The sequence below is a fragment of the Musca autumnalis genome, unplaced genomic scaffold (assembly GCF_047663935.1).
Source record: "Musca autumnalis isolate F117 unplaced genomic scaffold, ASM4766393v1 scaffold_3, whole genome shotgun sequence".
Lineage (NCBI taxonomy): Eukaryota > Metazoa > Arthropoda > Insecta > Diptera > Muscidae > Musca > Musca autumnalis.
Window position 1 is genome coordinate 258,775,426 of NW_027411866.1, and position 22,016 is coordinate 258,797,441.

The 22,016-nt window shown below is 36.0% G+C and overlaps 1 protein-coding gene across 1 annotated transcript in view; it reads left to right on the forward strand.

Moving 5' to 3' along the window:
* The first annotated feature begins 375 nt into the window (after positions 1-375).
* Positions 376-22,016, forward strand: part of LOC141399428 (type-1 angiotensin II receptor-associated protein) — a 35,115-nt gene continuing 13,474 nt past the window's right edge. The window contains exons 1-2 of the mRNA XM_073978134.1: positions 376-1,129; positions 16,398-16,544. Coding sequence (XP_073834235.1) covers positions 1,082-1,129; positions 16,398-16,544 — 195 coding nt within the window. The 5' untranslated portion in view covers positions 376-1,081. The remainder of the gene's footprint in view (positions 1,130-16,397; positions 16,545-22,016) is intronic.

Consider the following 22,016-nt stretch of genomic DNA (forward strand, 5'->3'; position numbering starts at 1 on the left):
CAAATCCAAACGATTTAAATTGTTGTTTTCATACAATATATGTCAAAAAAATTGGGATAATGTATAAGTGTATAGTCTAAAAAAAAGTGTATAGTGTATACAACAACACACAATTAGAGACAACCTACGTCTCATTGTTATTTAACTAAGAACCCGTCAAGCATCAATGAATGCGGTTATCACAATCTTAGCCAAAAGGATCAAGCCCACTCTGTCAGTCAATACGATCATACATACAATGTATGTAGTTTAAAAAAGGTGGCACAAGGTATGAAAAAGTGGCACAAAATATCAAAAAGTGGCACATTTGGTATCAATATAAAAAAGTGGCACAAAAGTATCAATGCCGAAAAAAAGTATCAAAATTGATACTTTAGTGGCACAACGGTCACGCTGAATCCAACAAGTTGCTTGCTTTGCTGCTAAGTTGATTCTGTTGTGTTCAACCGTTGCCGGATAGTGGTTCGTTGTATTTCGTGTGCGGATATCGTTTATTGTGCATTTAAATTAAAAAAAAAGAAATAAAGTACAAAAATATTTTGCAATTTCTGTTGTTGTTGTTTTTTTTCGAAACGAAGACATTCTTTTAATTGTTTTGCGTTCATTGTTCCCCGTCTGTCGGCCGGTGGGTTTACGCGCTAATTTTTTACTCGACAGCTAGAATTATTTTTTTATTTAAATTTAAAACAAGAAATCTGTTATTTAATATTAATAATAGTAAAGTGAAAAGTAAAGAGTGTGTGAGAATGCGAAATTCATGAAATCAAATCAAATAATATAAACAAAAAAGGACAGCAACAACAACTAAAGCTGGTAAAACGAACGAACAAACCTTAATCAATCAAGCACACGTACAAATTGAGATTCATGATTCAAACTACAAAAATACAAAAGGGGAATAATAACATCGTAACAACAACAAGAATAGTAACTCATTATTGAGATATTCTATCATCATCATCGAGTTTGTTTTGTTATCATCTTTTCTGGGTGTTTACTAGAATTTGGTGTTTTATCAGAGCTTGAAGCAAGCTTATACATACAACAACAACAACAGTAACAAAAATAAAACAGCAACAATATGACAGATATAAGTGAATTAATGGGATCTGCCTTTGTGCGCGTAAAGGTAAATTTAATTACTTATAACTTTCTTTATGTATTTGTGTTTTTGTTCTTGCGGCTTTTGTTCAAATTATTGGTAAATAATTGTTTTATCTATTTTGGAGATATTTTGTGGGGCAACAGGTGAATGATTGATGTGACTTTTTATCTAGGCAATCGGACGGATAATCACGAATATTCCTCAATGAATAGTAAATTTCGTACAATATTGCTGTCTTGGATATTGGGATTAAAATAGAACTCTGTTTTAGGATGAGAGAAATTCGGCGGGGATTTTTCTTTCCAGATTGCGTGCATATTTACCTTCCTTTCATGTGTCGAACAAAGATACGACTAGATTATTGGAAATATTGGTGCAATATTGCACCATATTGGAATATTGGAAATTTGGTTCCAAAAGTAATAGTAAGTCTTAAAATGTTTTTTGTTACCCAGAATATTTTCGTGATTTTAGCTTATTATTAGGCTAATGAGGGCAAATACACTTTCATACAACTAATAGCTTTAGACCCCAAGTATGTTTGGAAGAAATCCATTTCAGGCAATCTGGAGTCAGTTTAGTCATGTCAGTCCTTCTGTCTGCCTGCGGCGTATGATAACTCTCGAACGGATCAATCGATATGATAACCTAACCTTCGTATTTCTTCAAAACTTAGAACAAGTTCGAAGATTGACCATATCAGTCCACTCTCTCTGACACCTTCCTACAATAGTTCAAAATTTTTCCGCAAAAATGATACACACGATAACTCTCGAAGTGAGTTATCGATTTGAATCGTAATATTTCTTTGTGAATCGTAATATTTCTACCAGACATAGATCATGTTCGAATATAGTCCATATTCAGTATTCACCTCTTCAGAAAAGTGCAGTTTAAGACTTGCTCTCGAATCGTTTCGATTTTTTTGCAACAGGTTGTTATTGGGGCTGCTTTTACGATGGTACAATTTTTTTTTTTCGGAGGCACGACAAATTTTGAAACCCATACTGCGTTGTTCCAAACTTTGCATATTGTAATATTTCTGCGAGTCTTAGATAAAGTTCGAAGATGGTGCTTATTGGTGCACTCCTTTCGGTACATTCCCTATCACAAGTTTAAAAATATCTCATAAACGGACCAACCAATTTGGTTCAAACTTTGCATATGGAAAGATTTTGTTCAAAATTGGTGTAGACATTTTTTATTATATCCGAAGTCTTTAGAATAAATATGACCAAAAATGTATGTGCCTCATCGAAATAATGGTTTAGACTCCAAATATGTTGGGACGAAGTATATTTCAGACAATTTGGAGTCGATAGAGCAATGCTGTCTGGTGCGCACGATAACTCTTAAACGAAGCAAACGACCGGGTCCATTAGTAATACTTTGTCCAAACTTAGTTTAAATTCTAAGATGGGCCATATCGGTCCACTACTTCCGGTACTTCCCCATAAAAGTTCCAAATTTTTCTCTAAAATGGTGTGCACGATAACTCTCGAACGAAGTAACCGAATTGGTCATAATTTTGCATATGGTATTATAGGTCCATTACTTCGGATACCTCCCCCCAAAATTCGAAAAAAGCGAAGTTTAAGATCTCTCCTCGGATCGGGCTTTCAGCCGATTGTCCTTGCGCCCCCCTTTCCACGGCCATACTTTCTTAGATAATGGCCAAAAAGCTCCAAAAAATCTTGAGGGAACCAGCTAAAAGAACATAGCCACAAGATAAATCTCACAGGTAGTTTCTGATTGGTCTAAACTTTGTATATCGTATTATTTCATATAGTCATGTTGAGGGTAAGAAATATGAACAATATCGGTCCCGTCTTTCGAGTACAACAACACAACACAAATTTGGGAAATGTACAGCTTAACAGCTCATCTCGGATCGTTTTGGAGTTGTTATACCCTCCACCATATGGAAGGTAAAATTAAATTTGTCATTCCGTTTGTAACACATCGAAATATTCGTCGGAGACCCTATAAAGTATATATATTATTGATGGGCATAAATTTCTATGTCGATTTAACCATATCCCTCTGTCCGTCCGTCTGTTGAAATGAAGATACAGCTCGCAATTTTAAAGATAGAAAGTCAAAATTTGTTACAGAAGTTTTTATTACTTGCAGGATGGTTGGTATTAATAATGGAATATATAGGTCCACGTTTTGATATAGCCCCCATAGAACGGTACCTCCCGATTTTCGGTATTTTTAAGGTTTTAGCTTCATTATCCTACCAAAATGGCTGAAATTTGGTACGTATTCTTCTTTAGGGATATAAAACTTTCCCCCAGAATCTTGTCCGTCTCGGTCCACGCCTTCATATAGGCCCCATAGAACAGTACCCCCCGATTTTCGGTATTTTGAAGGTTTTAGCTTCATTATCACACCGAAATGGCTGAAATTTGGTATTTAGTCTACGTTGGTGGTATAAAACGTTCCCCCAGAACTTTGTCGGTATCGGTCCGTGTCTTCATATAGCCCCCATAGAACGGTACCTCCCGATTTTCCGTATTTTGAAGGTTGTGGCTTCAATATTCCACCAAAATGGCTGAAATTAGATATTTAGTCTTCAATGTGATATAAAACTGTTCGCTAGAACAGTACAGGTCCACGCTTTCATATTGCCCCATTTCCGACTAAAATTCATCGGTATAGGTCCACGTTTCGATATAGCCCCCTTAGAACGGTACCTCAAGATTTTCGTAATACTGAAGATTGTGATGTCAATATCCCACCGAAATGGCTGAAATTCGTTATTTAGTCTTAAAAGAGTTATAAAATATTCCAGAAGAGTATTATCAGTATAGGTCCACGTCTTCCTATATCCCCATAGAAGCGTAGTTCTTGATTTTCGGTATTTTTTAAGTTTTAGCCACACTCTTATAACGAAATATAGGAAATTTGGTATTTACTCTTCTTTGAGTGTAAAAACTTCCCGTAAGAAATTTGTCGGTATAGATCGACGTTTTGAAATAGCCCCCATAGAACGGTGCCTCAGATTGTTTTACCGAAATTACTGAAATTTAGTATTAAGTCTTCTTCATACACGAAAGGAAACTAATTATTCCATTTTACTTCAATACAACTTGTGGTACGGCCGAACTTAACACCGTTCTTACTTGTTTCCAAAAAGTTTTTCTTGCGGGTCCCGTTACGACGATAATGGGCCAAAATCTCCAAAAAAACTGCCGGTACCAACTAAATTGGGTAGTACATAAAATAACACTCGAAGGGAGAAACCGATTTGGTCCAAACGTTGTACACCTTATTATTTCCTACAACCTCGAATTATGTCCGAATATCGACTAAATCGGACCACTCTTTCGGGTACTTCCCACGTAAAATTTAGAAAGAGTGCAGTTTAAGGACTCGATCCCAGGTTTCTAAATTTTTGACAGCACGTTTTGTATGCAGCCCTACTTAAAACGGTATAATTTCTTTTCGGGGGCAAATCCATACTTCCTGAGAAATTGGCCCAAAAACTCAAAAAACCCCTATAGACATCAGAAGAATTGTTTTGCTTATTTTCTTTAGGTCCGAGGCTGATGGTATATCTCGATCTGCACAGTTGACTGATACTGTTTTACTTGCTTAAGTGGAGTTTAAGGTATGTGCGAGGATCTTTTCGAATTTTTTTTCCCAAAGGTCTCCTTGTGGCCTCTTCACAGCGATATTTTGTTATTCGTGTTCAAGTCCATGCTTCCTGGTATAATGGTCCAAAAGCTGTATACTGAAATGTCTACTTCAAAATGGACTATGTCGGTCCATTCCTTCAGGTATTTCCTCCGCAACACTTTTGATCTGTAATCCAAATCGAAATTTTTGTCGGTATTCGTATGTCCCAAAAAATCCACAAAAATACATAACTTTGGGGGAAAAAGGATTTTGGTTGTGTAGCCGGTATTCGATTTCTCCATAGATGAAAGTTTCAATTTGTTGGCATTGTGCATACGTCCTTGTAAAAAAATGTGATTGAAATATCTTCGTAAGAAAGAATATTGAACCTCTGTGAACTGTGAGTTATATGCCTGACGAGTCTTATACAATTGCAAAGGTTATGATGGGTTGGTTGGTCGGGTTCGATGTAAGTAAACATCTAGAAGCTTGATGTCGGTTTATGCAGCACACAAGACGTTCTAAATTAAAAATTAATTACTAAAGCATGATCATAGTACGTGGATGGTCCCTAATAAATTTCCGCGAAAAGAGGGCAGAAACAAAACCCAAATATGCCATAAATTCAGAAGATTATTTCTGATTACAAAAAATCCCGCCAACTTATAAGGCAGAGCAAGTATCACATTATTTTTTCTTTTTATGTTTTCCTTGTGCGCTCTATTTCACAAAAACAAAGATCATTACAATGCATTGACTTGTTGCTAAAATTAAAAAAAACCGAACGAGTACAGAACACCAAAAAATGCCATGATGTTTATCCCCTGGTGACAGGCAGCAGGCTGGCATTAAGACCTCTTTCCTATACGCCCCTAAAATAGATGATGCCATTTAAACTTGACATGCTGCTGCTGTTGTTGTTTTCCTCAATTTGGCAAAAATTGACAAAACCTGTGTGTTTTTGTTTATCGTTTTGTAGCCGATTTGTATTTCACGATTAACGAAATCCCCAGCCGAATGAATTGTTAATACCAAACAACAAAAAACGACCCCCACGTTTAAATGTTTCGAATGCAACCTGATTTTCACTTTTGGGGTCATTCGCTTCTTTTAATTGCGTGTAACAACTGTGTTCACCAATGTGTAATCTATGAACAAATTAATATTAATAGGGATGCCAATGTGGGATACAAGGCAAAAAATTCCATAGGAAAATAAAATTCGGTAGAAATTTACTTCTGTTCTTATTTTTGTGCTTTTGGTACTTGTAAACTATTAGGGTGTTTTCAGAATAGTGAGGTCTTTTGATAAAATATAACAACTTTTGGAGTATTTATCTTAATAATTGGGGACGTTCCAAATAAATTCAAACGTTTTGCTAATAAATTTTATTTGGATTAAAGCCCAAAAGTCTTGGACTGAAGGGAGTTATTCCTTCGATAGTTATCGAGGCAATCAGTTATTTTAGGTGGATATCGTAGACCGTAGGATTTAGAGCCATTTGTTAATTATGTAATGAAGCATCATGGACCTGCACTCTTTTAACTGTCTTTTATAATTTGTATTCGTAATTGGTGCTTTATTTTCAAATGTACCAATAATTGTTGTCCATCAAAACAGATTTCGTTTTTGAGAAGTGTGTTTTAAGAATCAAAGCATTTTTATTACTTGAAAAAAAAAACCTAACTAATTTTCAGGAATGTGATAATAATATTAGTAAATATAATACGTTTTCCCTAATTCTGTTTGTTTGTGATTTTTGATTAATAAATTTTAGGAATAGTTTGTTTTTTTTTTTGATAGCTAATAACCTTGATAAATCAAAATGTTTTTTGAAGCGTAGGTTTATTTTTATAAATTGTTTATATAAAGCCAAGTATGGACAGACAAGTTTGAAATGCGTATGGTAGAAATAGATAAGATACGTGAGTATTAAGACACATATGAGGTCAGATAAAAAGATGTGAACTTCAAGGAATATTTAATATTTGAACACAGCCACAATATTTTTTATCTGAGAAATCAAACCAGTTGATTCTGAATTTAGCAGACTTATCAAATATTAAGAAGCTAAGTTATTAACATTTTTTTAATATACATAAGTGTGTTTCATACGTGAAATTAATTTTATATGAAACTGGTTTCTTATACAACTGTTTTAGAATAACATGTTTATATGACCAATACTATTGTGTTTGAAGCCATATTATAACTTTGTCGAATATTCCTTTAATGCATACCGAGTTTACAAACTGTCATAACAACATTACAAATAAAATAGTCAATTCGAGTTCACTTAAATCGCAAATATTTTTTTAATTTATTTTGTATATTGTAGATCGATATTGAACATAAAAACCGTTTTTAAATTTTTATAAATTTAAAGTTGCCATCGGATTGAACATATAATTCAAAAGAATTTAAACGAAAGACACCACATTCAACCCATCAGCTTTGATGAAGTTCTAAAACTAAAATTTTTTTGTTTACATTGACACATTTCTGAAAAAACAAACTTTTGTCAAAATAAAATAAATGCACTATTGTCATCCCTATTACAATGAATGACTATGTGATCTCATTGTAAAACACTAAAATGCATTGTACATCACAATACATGTATGGGAATTTGTATTTGAGGGGGGGCTAAGAGGGGGGCCAGTACACCATATAAATACGTTACTGTCTCCAATTGTTCATAAATGTGTACATGTTAAGACACAACACAAGCGCATGTGATGATAATTTTTGTTATTCAGGGGAAAATTCTTATCAGAAATGATTGCATAGCCCCTCGCCGAATATTACACTGGATTGTTTTACAATTACACACTATTTCACTTCAATATTACAATCATTCAATGAACCTTATATTTTCTTTTTGTTTTTAGTAAAAATATTAAAATATTCTTTTGATGTTTCTGTAACAGTGCATTAGACTAAGATTGCCGTTTTTTTAGTAAATCTTTGTTTAATAGAGTGGAACAGTATTATCGATTAGTTTTTTTTTTATTTTCAAAATAGTCAAGTTAGAATGGTTTGATTTAGATTGTTGTCGCATTGATTTAAAGTTTCAGCAGAATTTCTGAACACCCTCATAACATGTGACTTGTTATTCGTTCGTTGTCCCAGGGATAATTTTTTTTTTTATAGTGAACCTTTTTGTTCAAAATACAATACAAAATTATTATATAGGTCACAATCGTTCAGTAGAAAATCACATTTAAATGAATTAAAACTATATAAATTTTTTAGGTGGACCAAAAGGGGATTTTTTATAACCTCAGAATTTATGCTAACGAGGGTAAATACACTTTCATACGGGCAAAATGTGCCTCATCGAAATAATGATTTTAGACCCCAAGTATGTTTGGACGAAATGTGTTTCAGACAATTTGGAGTTGATTTAGCCGTGTCCTCCCCCTGTCTGTTTGTCTGGCTGGCTGGAGAGCACGATAACTCTCGAACGGATCAACCGATTGGGTCCAAAATTTGGCTTTCGTAATATTTTGTCCAAACTTAGTTTAAGTTCGAAGATGGGTTATATCGGTCCACTCCTTCCGGTACCCCCCCCCCCACAAAAGTTCGGAAATGTTCGGAAAATTTGTGCGCACGATAACTCTTGAAGGAAGTGACCGATTTGGTCCATACTTTGCACATCGTGAAATTTCTACCAGACTTAGAAGAGGTTCCAATATGGACTCAATCGGTCCACTCTTTCGGGTACCTCCCACACAAAATTTCGGATAAGTTCACTTTAGGACCTGCTCTCGAATCGCTTTGATTTTTGTTGTAGCAACTTTACTGCCCCCTATACGACGGTATAAGTTTCATCAGGGGCAAGTCCATACTTCCTGAGAAAATAGCCTGAAAGGTTCAAAAAACCCCTATGATACCGTCTGTAGTGGTTAGAGCGCTAGATAACTCTCGAACGAATCTGCCGATTCGGTCCAAACGGTGGCCTTCGTAATATTTTGTACAAACTTAGTTTAAGTTCGAAGATAGGCCATATCGGTCCACTCCTTCAGGTACATCCCCCACAAAAGTTCAAAACTGTTCGGAAAAATTGTGCGCACAATAACTCTTGATGGGAGTGATCGATACTTTACACATCCTAATATATCTACCAGATATATATCAGATTCGAATATGGACTATGTTTGTCCACTTCTTCGGGTACCTCCCACACACAATTTTTACTTTAAGGCCTGCCCTCAAATCACTTTGTTTTTTGTTGAAGCAACTTGCATTCGCTGCCTCAATTACGACAGTAATTTTTGAGAAAACAGCTCGAAAGTTGTAAAAAAAACCCTATGGCACCATATGTAGTGGCTGGAGAGCTCGAATACTGCGTTCGTCCACACTTTGGATATTGTAATATTTCTTCGAATATAAGATGAAATTCTAAGTCGGTGCTTATAGGTCCACTCCTTCTGGTCTTTAAATATTGTCGAAACTTAGTTTAAGTTCAAATTTGGGCCCTATCTGTACAGTCCTTGTGGTGCCACCCACACAAATGTGCAACATTTGTGTGTGGTTAAGGGTCTGTTCGAGGATCCTTTGGGAATTTTTACCGAAGGTTTTCCTAGTGGCCCTGTTTACAGCGATATTATGTTTTTCGTGGGCTAGTGTGATAAAAAACCCCATCTATCGATATCCCCTCAAACTTTTGAGCTTTAATCCTATCCATATTTTGTCGGTTCATACGCCCAAAATTTTAAGTTTGGAAAAAAATATTTCAATCCACACCGGCTGAGGGTATATCTCTGTCGGCAAAGCCGACTGATACTTTTTACTTGTTTATTTTTAGGTGGACACAGAAGGGTCAAAATGCGTAGATTTTTAGACTTTTAGTCAAAAATGGCGTATGGAACACTTAACCATGACACCGACGTTCTGTTCCCGTTATAAAGAACTGAGAGTTCTGCATCCTCGTACATCGCTTTTATTGCTCGGATTATTTTCTGGGGTACTACCTTTTTGCTCAATACTTCCCATATGACAGTTCGTCTGATGGTGTCGAAGACTTCCTTGAAATCGATGAACAGTAGAGACAGGGGAGTGCGCCATTCTATAGATTGTGCTATTATGACGCGTAGGGTGTTGGTCTGGTCTACATAGCTTCTATTTGGTCTGAAGCTAGCTTGTTCAACTCTCAGAATGTTTTCAACTTGCCTTTGAAATCTTTCTTTTATTATGACTGCTAGTATCTTGTATATGGTGTTGAGCAGGGTTATTCTTCTCCAGTTGTTACAGTTTTTCAAGTCGTTATTCTTGGGTAACTTTACAATCATCCTTTCTTCCATGTTGGAGTCAGTCTTTCTTCTTCCCAAGCTGATGTTATTGATGTAAGGTCGAAGTTAAGCTGAAAACACATCCAACGTTTGAGTAAAGTTTTGTGCCATTTCTGGTAAATGAATAAAAGACAAAGTGCTGCCAAGTTTTAATTTTTCTTTATTCTTCTACTAGAAATAATACAAAAATTTACTCAAACGTTGGATGTGTTTTCAGCTTAACTCAGCCGCGGTTCTGGCGTCGACCTGTGGAGCTTCTGCCGGTAAACCATCATCCCCTGCTGATTTGTTACATTTCAGTTGTTCTACAGTCGCTTTTATTTCTTTTAAGCTGGGATGGTTACAGGGTATATTCAACGTATTTTCTCTTGGACTGCTATTGTACATTATTTTCAATGGTGTTTCTGACGATATTTTCTTGGAAATGTTTGCTCCATCTTTGAGTTTGTTCATCACTATTTTTTAGTAGTCTATCATTATAATCATTTACTGCTTGGTACACCTTCGATTTGTTCTCTCCGAATTTCATTATCTTTTACAGTGTCTTCAGCATCTTCTGTGTGCACAGAGCACTGTACTATGGTGACGTGTCTAACATTGCTCTTGAATCGAGCCATTATCACACGGTCAGATATTGGTTTCCATGTCCTCAGCATTTTTCGACATTAAGATTCCAACTCCGCTTACACCTCCATTTTCTTTTTCGTTTTCTGTGGTAAGATCGTCGATTTTATTCCATCTCATTTCGCTTATACCCAAGACTTCGGATACAATTTGTTGTTCCAGTTGTGCAAGCCTCGATGCTACACGAAGAGTTCGTACATTTCATTGCGCAATGCGTGTGCCAAGGTCAGTGCCATAAGATCCTGTTGTTGTTTATTTTTCTTTCCTTCAGTTTTGTTAATCATTTGAAATTCCAGCTAAGTAGATAACTGGTCTAATGTAACCTGTCCTAGGGATGGGGCAGTTTATACTCAAGACTTCGGATACAATTTGTTGTTCCAGTTGTGCAAGCCTCGATGTTTCACGAAGAGTTCGTACATTCCATTGCGCAATGCGTGTGCCAACGGTCAGTGCCATAAGATCCTGTTGTTGTTTATTTTGCTTTGTTTCAGTTTCGTTTATCATTTGAAATTCCAGCTAAGTAGACAACTGGACTAATTTAACCTGTCCTAGGGCAGCCATCTATTATTTCCCAGGAACAACGCCTCCTTTTAGTTTGTCCTTCATGGTTTCGTTGATGACATTTACCATATACAGTTTTATTACGGACATTTGACTACTCCACTCTAATATACACAAAACACAATTGCTTGAAAAAACAACTGCCAGACAACTACCTTGATATTCCATAACTAGACAGACGTTTATTTCTCACAGCTTATTTGAAGCACCAGTATATTTGTTCTGTTTTATAGTAAGCCCACATGGAGGAGAGGCAATACATCTTATGTTACAACCACATTGACAATACTATTTTGGAAGCATTTAATTATTAAGAATTCAGCATAGAAAATTACAAAGTTAAAATGGTTTACAATTGTTGTTTTTAATTTCCTCTCCTACATGACCCCGATACTTAAACCAAGTAGAAGTGACTGATGATACGTCGTTTTATATAAAAAGGACAATGTGGAATATACCACCTCTTGGATTTGTTGACACATTCATTAGCGTCTAGTTGAATTTTAATTGTCATGTCAGGGTTATTAGGTCACTTTTAGGAGGAGTAAGTGAATGAATGTAAAATTAGTATTGTCTTCCAAGGATGGGAGTTTTAAATGAAGGTGTTTCCCCAGGGAAAACACCCAAATCCCCGTTTTGTTCTTATTAATTTTTAAAGGAAGCAATCTTGAAAATTTGTGAAAAAATTCAGATATTTTATAGTAGGTGAAAATAAGCTTTCGAGTCTTTTGTAGGATCATCTATCTGTTGACATTTTTATTAAATTGTTTCCGAATTTTAGTGTTCTCGTTTTTATAAGAATCGATCAAATTATAGTAAAAAAAACCTTTTGCATTAGTACATTTTTATTTGGTTGAAAACAAAAATGAATGAACCATTCTTCAAAAACTGGAGCCTTCTTGTAACTCCATTACATTACAACCTTGAAGTTGTTTGATATTCATATAAATATGCTACTAAGAAAGAAACCCAAAAAGGCAATTTTCTAATGTTTTCCAATATTTATTCCCGTTCTTTTTAAGGAAAAAAACTACCTCCTCATAACCGTTGCGTATGTCATAACTTAATTTATATTAACAATTCAAGATTATTGCATGAATTTCTTTAATAAATTTTGTGATTCCTTTTTGACGGCTTTCATGCCGTAATGTCTCCCTCCTCAATCAAAGTGTGAGAAAGGACACGTTATTCAAACACTGATGGACCATCTGCCGACAAACTCATAAACATTTATGACCAGCCCCATTGACGTTTGAAAAGGCCGAGAAAATGAATTCAATACGCACGTTTTTTATAGAATGAAATTTGAATTTTATGAACACGAATCTGATAATAAATATCCGTGGTGGGTATCATGGCAGGAGGTCGACAAATTAATTTATTAAAAAATAAACAATTTAATTTAAATGGATTATTAATTTCATTTGAATACTTCACATTGGGTATACATTTCAATTTTATTTAAAAATAAATTAAAAATTTAAGTTTGTAGTTTGAAAATGTATGTTTGGTAAATATTTGTGGAGTGTTTCCAAATGATCCAAACTTTTTGATATATCAGATCAGTTTATCTGATATTCTTTTTGATCTTCTGTCTGTACCCAAATAAACAACCAAAAAAGAAATTTATCGGGTATTTACCTGTTTTGGGTAAATACCGGGTAGAATCCCATCTATAAAAATGTTCAAAAAATTATTTCCTGTTGTACGGATAAATGATAAATAATTTTATTCCATTTAAATATTGAAAAAGGTCTCGCACAAACCACTTTTAACTAATATGATATATGAACTAAAATTATATATGATATATGTATATGTAATTATATGACGATAAATTTAGTGAGAAACAAAAGGTTATGCTATTTTGGTAATGTCGCTTATAATGACTTCAAAAGTTTTTCAAAAAAGCTCATATAGAAAATTTTTCAAATGACTTTTTGCGTGAGCTTTTTTATCGAATCAATCACACATGATACATGGATACGAGCTTTTTTGGAACTCGTACCCCTACTTTTTCCCCATTTGATCAGAAAACCTTATATATTAAATTTTATGGTGATCGGTTAACGTTAACCCGTGTAAACCGAGCGATCTTTGTTTTCATAGTCATTTGTATGGAGCCAAAGGTGCATTTTAAAGACAATTTTTCAAAGGTCGAAATTTTGGTCGAATCGATGAAAAAAAACTTTACCAGTTCATCGTTCTGGCTAAAAGCGAATCCTACAAAAATGTGTGATAATTGGATCGGATTTTAATATTTTGCAATAGTCCAACCCTTGCACATCGTAAATTTCTCAAGCTTAAATCAAGTCCAACGATGGACTATATCCGACAACATCCTCCGGTACCTTCCCCACAAATGTTCAACATTTTAGCACAAGTACAGTTAGGATTGTTTTGAAATATTCATCGAAGTTAGTCCTTGTGATTCGGATTACAGCGATTTAGCTGTATGCAGGATATGTGTTAAGGCGGCTGCATCGTCCGGATCTTAAGTGCGCTAACGTCACTCGTGTTTGCCTGGCGTTCTTCTGCTGCGATGGATGGAGGTGATCTCCGATTGTGAATGCTATCCAAGCCTGTCTGATAGGGTCGTTTATCTAGAGGTTATGGCTTGTAACTTTGCACCTCTTCTCCTGAAGTGCCAGGGCGGAGGAATACCTATCCACTAGATTGTGGCAGGGATGCTCGCGGCTGTTACACCCAAGCAGGTACTGCATCGACAACATTTTTTTGGTTGAAGATGGTCCACAGGTTTCCTAAGGAAGCATCCTCTTGCAGGTGTGTATATTCTTCCACTGCGTAGCGCTAACGTTTACATACCACACTGTAGAGTTGGGTAATGTAGTTCCTAGTTCCTTGTACTAGTTCCAAAACATATGAGTGACATCATCGCAGTTTGTTCAAGGAAAAATGTGGGCCATTGGAACTGCGAAGTGAACTGTATAGTTCCATATAGTTCCTTTGGCACAACTCTATCACACTGGCGCCACATAGCTAACCTCAGACCGGCCTATTGCTTTGTAAGAGGTCAACAAGGTTTCTTTGTCTGCGAATGTAGGGCTGGGTTCTTACTTCTAATCTTGTCGCAAATAGCTGTCGTTTGCGCGGACGATTTAAACATTAGTTTGTGGTCGGAAGCAGGACACCATGGACAATTAGCAACCATGCGCATAGCCGTCAGTGCATTTAGCGAAGGATATTTTTATATTCGTCAGAATGACGCCAAGATCAATCATGCGCATAATGCAGTTTGAAGGGTGAGGAATTTCGGAAAGGTGTGGGTTAACCATTACTGGAGACTTCATGTGAATTCCCTGTTTCACTTTATTTACTACTCCACAAACGACGGGCTTTCACACATATAGTTGATTATCCAAAGATTCAGTCCTCGGCTGATATGTGAGAATATGCATTTTCCAAAGTCCTTTCTGACGTTGGGCAACTAGTGAACTACTTATCATCAGAAGCAGTGCCTTTAGAATCTTCACTCCTGGCGACATGTATATCGGCTTATATAATACGCCTCAGCTGGCTGGCATCCTTGCCGGGCTTCAGTAGCGGGATCACGCTGCCAACTTTCCAAGCATCTGGTTCAATATATTGAGGACACTTGTAAACTTCTCGGGTTCATTCATAGTGGGCTCCAAGTTTTGGGAAAGTTTCGCTTTTTATCTGACATCTGCGACATCGCTCATCGTAAATTGTGGTGGCATCTACCGGGCTGAGGCGTAGCATGCTCCTCTTCGCCTTATCACTCTCAGTGTCCTCTATAAATTGCCAGATGAAATTGACAGTTACAACTTTCTCGGATACGGGAGTGATTTAACCGTTGCCCACAGTATACTTTATTATGTATCAATATTGCATTGCCTCAGGTGGTCTAGCCACATTTTTCCGTTAATGCTCGCCTACAAGCCAGCTGACTTCAAGAATAAATTTTCTAGCTTGGATCTTTAGGGTTCGTGCGACGAAGCTGATCATGATCATCTGGTCCCGTCGCCTTTGCTGGGAAATGTGGGTATTAGACCAGCAGGTATGTGGCGGCAGGTATGTCCCACGCAGAGACTTCGGTATTCTGTCCCTGACTGGAATATCAGTTTCCCGTTCATACATGTATCTAGTAGCTTGTACGAAATTATAGTTGTAATAGATATACATTACATTTGTCGTACCCGATCGTCATTAACCGCTTTCCCGAACACCATTATCTCGTCTCAACCGAGAAATCATCAATCAACAGGTTTCCGATCATCACTAAATCGTAGAATCAACCAGTTTCGTCGCTCCCAATCATTATAGAAACCGATCATTTACAAATCTCGTAATCAACCAAAATCGTCATTACCCGTCAACCCGATTTCTCAAACTTCACGATGATCGATCCCAGTACGGAGAATCAGCACAGTTCACGATCACCTTCAAATCGTCAGCAAACATTTAGGTCGGTCAGCAAACTATTGTCGACATATGTTCGGTTAGCCGACTCATCTGTCCCATAGGCATTCGCTCTCCTCTAGCATGGGGGAACCTTATTAATAATATATCCACCGTAAAAAGGTATTATAAGTCAAAATTCTTGTTATCCTACTATAAAATTCGTAACTCCTGCGGAAATAAATAAATTGGAACCTGTTTGGATATACGAGTATGCGTAAATGAAAACATCCGTCCATACGAACTGACGTCGATAATGAGACACGAGGGTTTAATGACTAGATTTCAATTTTTGTTTATATTACAGCTCATCGTTACTTTGATATCTACCAATAGTAATAACCTGAGAGCGAGAAATGCATATTAACAAACATCAATTGTTGGGGTATATGAAGGCATCAACTGTCACAGCCACAAATGACGTTGCTGCTGCCAACATTTGATATCTTGAATGCCAGAGAGACGTTGTGTTGCTGGTGTTTGAACATTTCTATGGCTTCTGGAGAAAGATTTATTTACTTACTTATATTAGATGTAGTAGAAGTTCCATATGTTGTCGTATATTGGCTCAGAACGATGCCATGCTCACCCAGCGAGCAGAGTCAGAGGCATCAGCCATCAACATTTATCTAACTGCTTGTTTAATATGCACAATATTACCATTTAAATAGTTTGCACTTCATTTGATTATCGTCGTTCGTTACAAACATCGCATCCAAAATAACGTCGCTATGTTTTCTCATTTACAGTTGGTTGCCTTTGTCCACTTTATATTCATATCGAATGCCATGATGGGTATGTGGGGTCATGGAGCCTATGAGTTTTACAACTTCCTCTTCATCATAGCCATGTTCTGGACGATGCACAGTAAGGACTCCGTGGAAGCCATACAAGCGGTGAGTATAACAGAAAAAAAAACAACAAAAACAAAAACTACAAATGTGATTAACACACAGAATAATACCCAAGAACAGTTCGATAAGAACACGCATTAAGGTTTAGGTGTGGTCTCCAATTTAACAACAATGTTGTTGTTGTTGCTGCTATGTGTTGTTGTTGTATGCATTGACACCGCCTAACAAAATGATGTGCATCACTACTAAAATGTTTGTGTGAAAAAATGAAACAATTAAAATGCTGAAATCATTTTCTATTTCTGAGATACCAAAATGAGTTCATATTCTTTTTCCAAATAGAAGAAATAAGGTACCAGTGAACACATTTTCTTCGATATTATGATTTCGTCTATTTTCATAGAATTACTATCGCAGATTATAAATCTATTTGGTGTTACTATCCTTGGACATTTTTTACTTTTGCCAGAACAAAAACAACAACCTTTGAGGCAATTTATTTACATTTCTCTGCCCATAATTATACAATAACAACATACACACACGTCCACCCACATTTGTATGTATTTACATACACACACCCAACCATGTTGAGCAAAAAGTCCATTTAATATTCATGTTTAGAATCCATATTCCAAAATATACAATTAAAAAAAATGTTTCTATTAGGGATTCCGAATGAAATTATTGTGAAGGGAGAATAGACTGGGCGATCCGGTGCTACTCCATATTTTTACTTTGTTATTTAACATCTGAACGGTCGTTATCAAAAAAAAAATGATAAATTGAGAAGAAATTGTTTAAGGATGATAAAAGTTTCGAGGGATCTCTATTATTTTCCTATGTGGAAAGCTTCACTATTTAAAATATCTGATATTTCAAAATTTTGTTATTGTTGTTGTAGCAACGGGAATATGTTGATTCAAGTATAGTTTCAGTTAGTTATCTGGTTCTTCTGTGTGCAAATTCAAAAATGCCGCAAAATGGGATGGCTGTGTCCGCAGCGAACCGGCAATAGTTGCGCAGTATGTTATGGTGGCCCTTGGCCTATCGAAGTCATTCGACATTGGAAATCATGTCAAGCTGTTTGAAGCCTTGAATTTTATCAGAAATATGAAAACGAAAACCCGGTGACTAAAAAGGGAGTTCCCCAAGGTGGGGAACTGCAACTGTTTAACCTCTACCTTCCTAAAATTCCACACTCCCCGGATGGAGATGTACGTTATTGGCGTCTGGTCCTATTGTCAATGACATATGTGATAGGAAGAATACCTACATTCCTGACATTGTGCAGTTCTTCCATCTAAGGAATGTAAAAATATCCGCCGAGCATATTGGTCGATGGTGCTCAGTGTGTTTAAATCGTACGATATCCTCAACTCGCGCTAGCCAGAGGAAGAATGTTCAAACCTGCCTCATGACACCAGTGTGCCATATTTATGAGGAGGGGAATATTTTACACGTACATCACCATAAAAAGATGTTGTCGATACAAGTTTCAGAGTTATCGCCATTAGTATCAAAGCCACAAGCTCGTGGACAATCTTCCCCCAGACCTTAATGATCCTGATAGAGAGAGGTATAAACGAACATCTTTAGATCAACTAGCCTGTCAGACAGGCTTCGATAGTATTCACACTAATGTAGTTGTGCAGGAAGTTAAAGAGATACAATATCTCAATATACAATGCCATATATATAAGGACCCAGTAGCCAGTCTAGTTTGGGTATATACACTTTAGTTGTGTTCCAGAACCTGCAAAATAGTACTATTGCACAGAAATTGATATTTACCAATGTACTCCTAGGGATGACGTTGTGTTTATAAGTTTTCGAAATGCTACCCATTGAACCCTTAGGGTTAAATTACCACAGAGACTTCGATTTACTGTTTCTACCCGGAGATTTCGATATTATGTTCCCCACAGAGACTTCGGTTTCATGTCGCAAACAGAGATTCCGGTATTACACTATGCAACACTGAAAATGCAAACAACTTATAGTATGCATTTTTTGAAAGTACATATTTAGACTACAAAAAACCTAGATCCAGTTCGAATTTTATGGCCTCATCTAAACCGGACTAAATCAACACTTTTTTGCATTTATCAGGCCTTTATCTCAGAAACGAATATTAATTTGGCCTTGCTGTCTTTAGCAATATTGTAGCCCTAACTTATCTTTTGAAAAAACCACAAAAGAAAAACTCCATCTAGGGCATCAAAATCTATAAAATATAGAAAATTTTACATAATTGCTGAAATTCTGGTCAGTATCGGCTAAACTATTGGGAGTTGAACCAAGTGATCTTTTGCAAAAATCTTCCAAATAAAGTTCTCAACAATTCTTTAGAACATTCTGAAACTCTAAAATGCTTACTTCAATAACGGTTTTGGAGAAACGGTGCGAAATGTATAAAAGTTGTGGAATTTTTTCATATATGTATGTATTTTGAAATTTGAGGCAATAAATGTAGTTTTTCGAGTTCATTATTTTTCCAAATATTTTATTCTTGTCTTATAGACAAATTTTCTTCAGAGGTCAGAAGAAGATTCGCATTGGTTTCAGAGATATAGCCCCGAATTTCTTTAAAAACTCAATATTTAATCATGTTTAGATGGGGCCATAAAATCCGAGCTGGATCTGGCACAACAAAACCCATCTAGGGTTTATTGTCGTTTGGGTCTGTACTTTCAAAAATCCTCAGATCGAATTGTTTGCACAAGATCACCTTAAAAATGTTGCACAGTGTTATCTAAACTACCGAGATTTCGGCTTTCTGTCCCATACAGAGACTTCAGTCGCCTGTCCCGCACGAGTATCGGCTTCGGCCCAAAGTCAATTATTTTATTGCATTTCTCCGGAAGTATTTTTATCAATAAACATCTGATTTAACCCCAAAAGGAAGAAGCTACTATTTTCATGAAATAACGTTTCGTGGGTGCTTATGGAAAATATGGATGCGATTGAGCATACCTTAGCCGAGCAGAAAACCAGGGAAGATGGTTCATCCACTCTGCCGAACAAACTCAATCTATGTTTTTATCGTTTATGTGATGCGCAATAATTTTGTTTGTAATAGTTGTTTTTCGTAACATTAGAACCCCGGTGCGTATGCTTGTTATTATTAAGAAATATTATAACAATAATCATACGCACTAGATTAAATTTTAAAATTTTAAATTTTAAAGAAAAAACACAGATATTTAAAAAATCGTGAAATTTTATTATATCGTAAATTAGACACAATGAGGTTATGTATGGAACAAGATATCGTGCAGATGGCCGCCGCGGCTTTGCTGGCACACACGCGATATTTTAATGAAATTTTCAATGACCGTTTTGCATAAATGCTGCGGTATTTCATTAATGGGCCTCGTCACTGAACATGATTTTATCGGCAAAATCAGCATTTTCATGTTGTCTCTCTAATACCAATGAGAATGCGTTGTTCATTCGTCACACCTTGAATTACTTTCGATTTTTTTTGTTGTTGTTGAAAAATATTTTACAGTGTTCTGACCGCCGTCGAAACACTGTTTTTACTAAAGCAATTTGCGGTGCCCACTGTAGCTCGAAAACGTATATTTTTTGTTTCAGATGAAAATAAAATCTCTCTGTAACAGAAAGTAATGATGAAGTTTAAGTCATTGGGACTTAAAAACAATCAAATGAGATTGAATCTTCAACCAACACAAAACAAACAAAAACAGCGGATGGCATGCGCAGGGGAATTTGAAATAAACTCCAACGACACACAAATGCAACTGTGGTGATGTTTTTTAAAATTACAGAGCTCGATGAGTCCTTAATTGATTCTCATTTATTTTAGAATACTAGACACTTAAATAGTTCGGGTTTTCGCTAAAATAGGCATCATTTGAAAAAGATGAAAAGCCAATTAATTCCCTTCACCGGGACGAAATCATGATATTGGTAGCGATAAGTAAAATATTGCAACACTGTCAGTTCGTTTTGAAAAACTTTACTCTCTGTAACAGAAAGTAATGATGAAGCTTAAGACATTGAGGTATACATCAGACTTAAAAACAATCAAATGAAAACAAAATCTTCTAAAAAAGTTTCGTAGATTTCTTGTAAAAAATCATGAAAATGGCCTTTTTCCCCATAAGCGAAACGGAATTAAAAATATTCATTAAAAAAATGGCGAACCGTAAAAATCCATTAAATCAATCAATTAAAAAATTGGTCGTTTTTCGCCATTAATCCGCCCAAAAATTATTTTAAAAAAGTCTCTCACTGAAGGACAGTCTTTTTATGTGTATAATAATACCACAAAAACATGTCGCTCATTTACTCAAAGAGTGACACATTTCAAAAAATCAAGTTTCGAGAAAAACGCGTTTTAAGTTGGCGATTGAAATTTGACTTCCCAAATTAAAAAGATTATTACATAAAAACTAAAATAACTAGTTGGACCATATTTTCCAGAGAACTAGCCAGATATCAGTGCTAAATTTCTGTGCAAGATCAATCATGATTTGAAATATTTTAGTGCTTCATAACCTCGAAAAATTTGTATTTTGAATTATTGGCAAGTCGTACTAAATGAGCTGTAACTCGTCGAGTTTTAGAGATATCCTAACTCAGTAAACGCATTTTTCGAGTTATGCCACTCTTTGAGTAAATGAGCGGTATGAAGATCGGAATATCCGTTTTCGAGCTACAGTTGGCACAGCTTTCATACAAAACACAATGGATTTTTACACCCTCAGCCTTTAGGCTAGAAAGGGTATATCGCTCATTTACTCAAAGAGTGACACATTTCAAAAAATCAAGTTTCGAGAAAAACGCGTTTTAAGTTGCCGATTGAAATTTGACTTCCCAACTTAAACATATTATTACACAAAAACTAAAATAACTAGTTGAACCATATTTTGTAGAGAACTAGCCAGATATCAGTGCTAAATTTCTGTGCAAGACCAAGCATGACTTGAAGTGTTTTAGTGCTTTATAAACTCAAAAAACTTTTTTGATGATTTATGCCAAACTCCTAGAAAATAAGATGTTTTTTGAGTTGAGTTGGTTGAGTTTTAGAGATATCAAATTTGTCACAAGATAAAATAGAAGTCGTAGAAAAAATAGAAATTGCTAACTCAAAAAACCCATTTTTTGAGTTATGCCACTTTTTGAGGAAATGAGCGATATATACTTTCATACGGGCAAAATTTGCCTCATCGAAATAATGGTTTAAGACCCCAAGTATGTTTGGACGAAATGTGTTTCAGACAATTTGGAGTTGAGTTAGCCATGTCCGTCCGTCTGTCTGGCTGGAGCGCACGATAACTCTCGAACGGATGAACCGATTCAGTTAAAATTTTGGCTTTCGTAATATTTTGCCCAAACTTAGTTTAAGTTCGAAGATGGGTTATATCGGTTCACTCCTTCCGGTACCTCCCACACAAAAGTTTGGAAATGTTCGAAAATTTTGTACGCACGATAACTCTTGAAGGAAGTAACCGATTTTGTCCATACTTTACCAGACTTAGATGA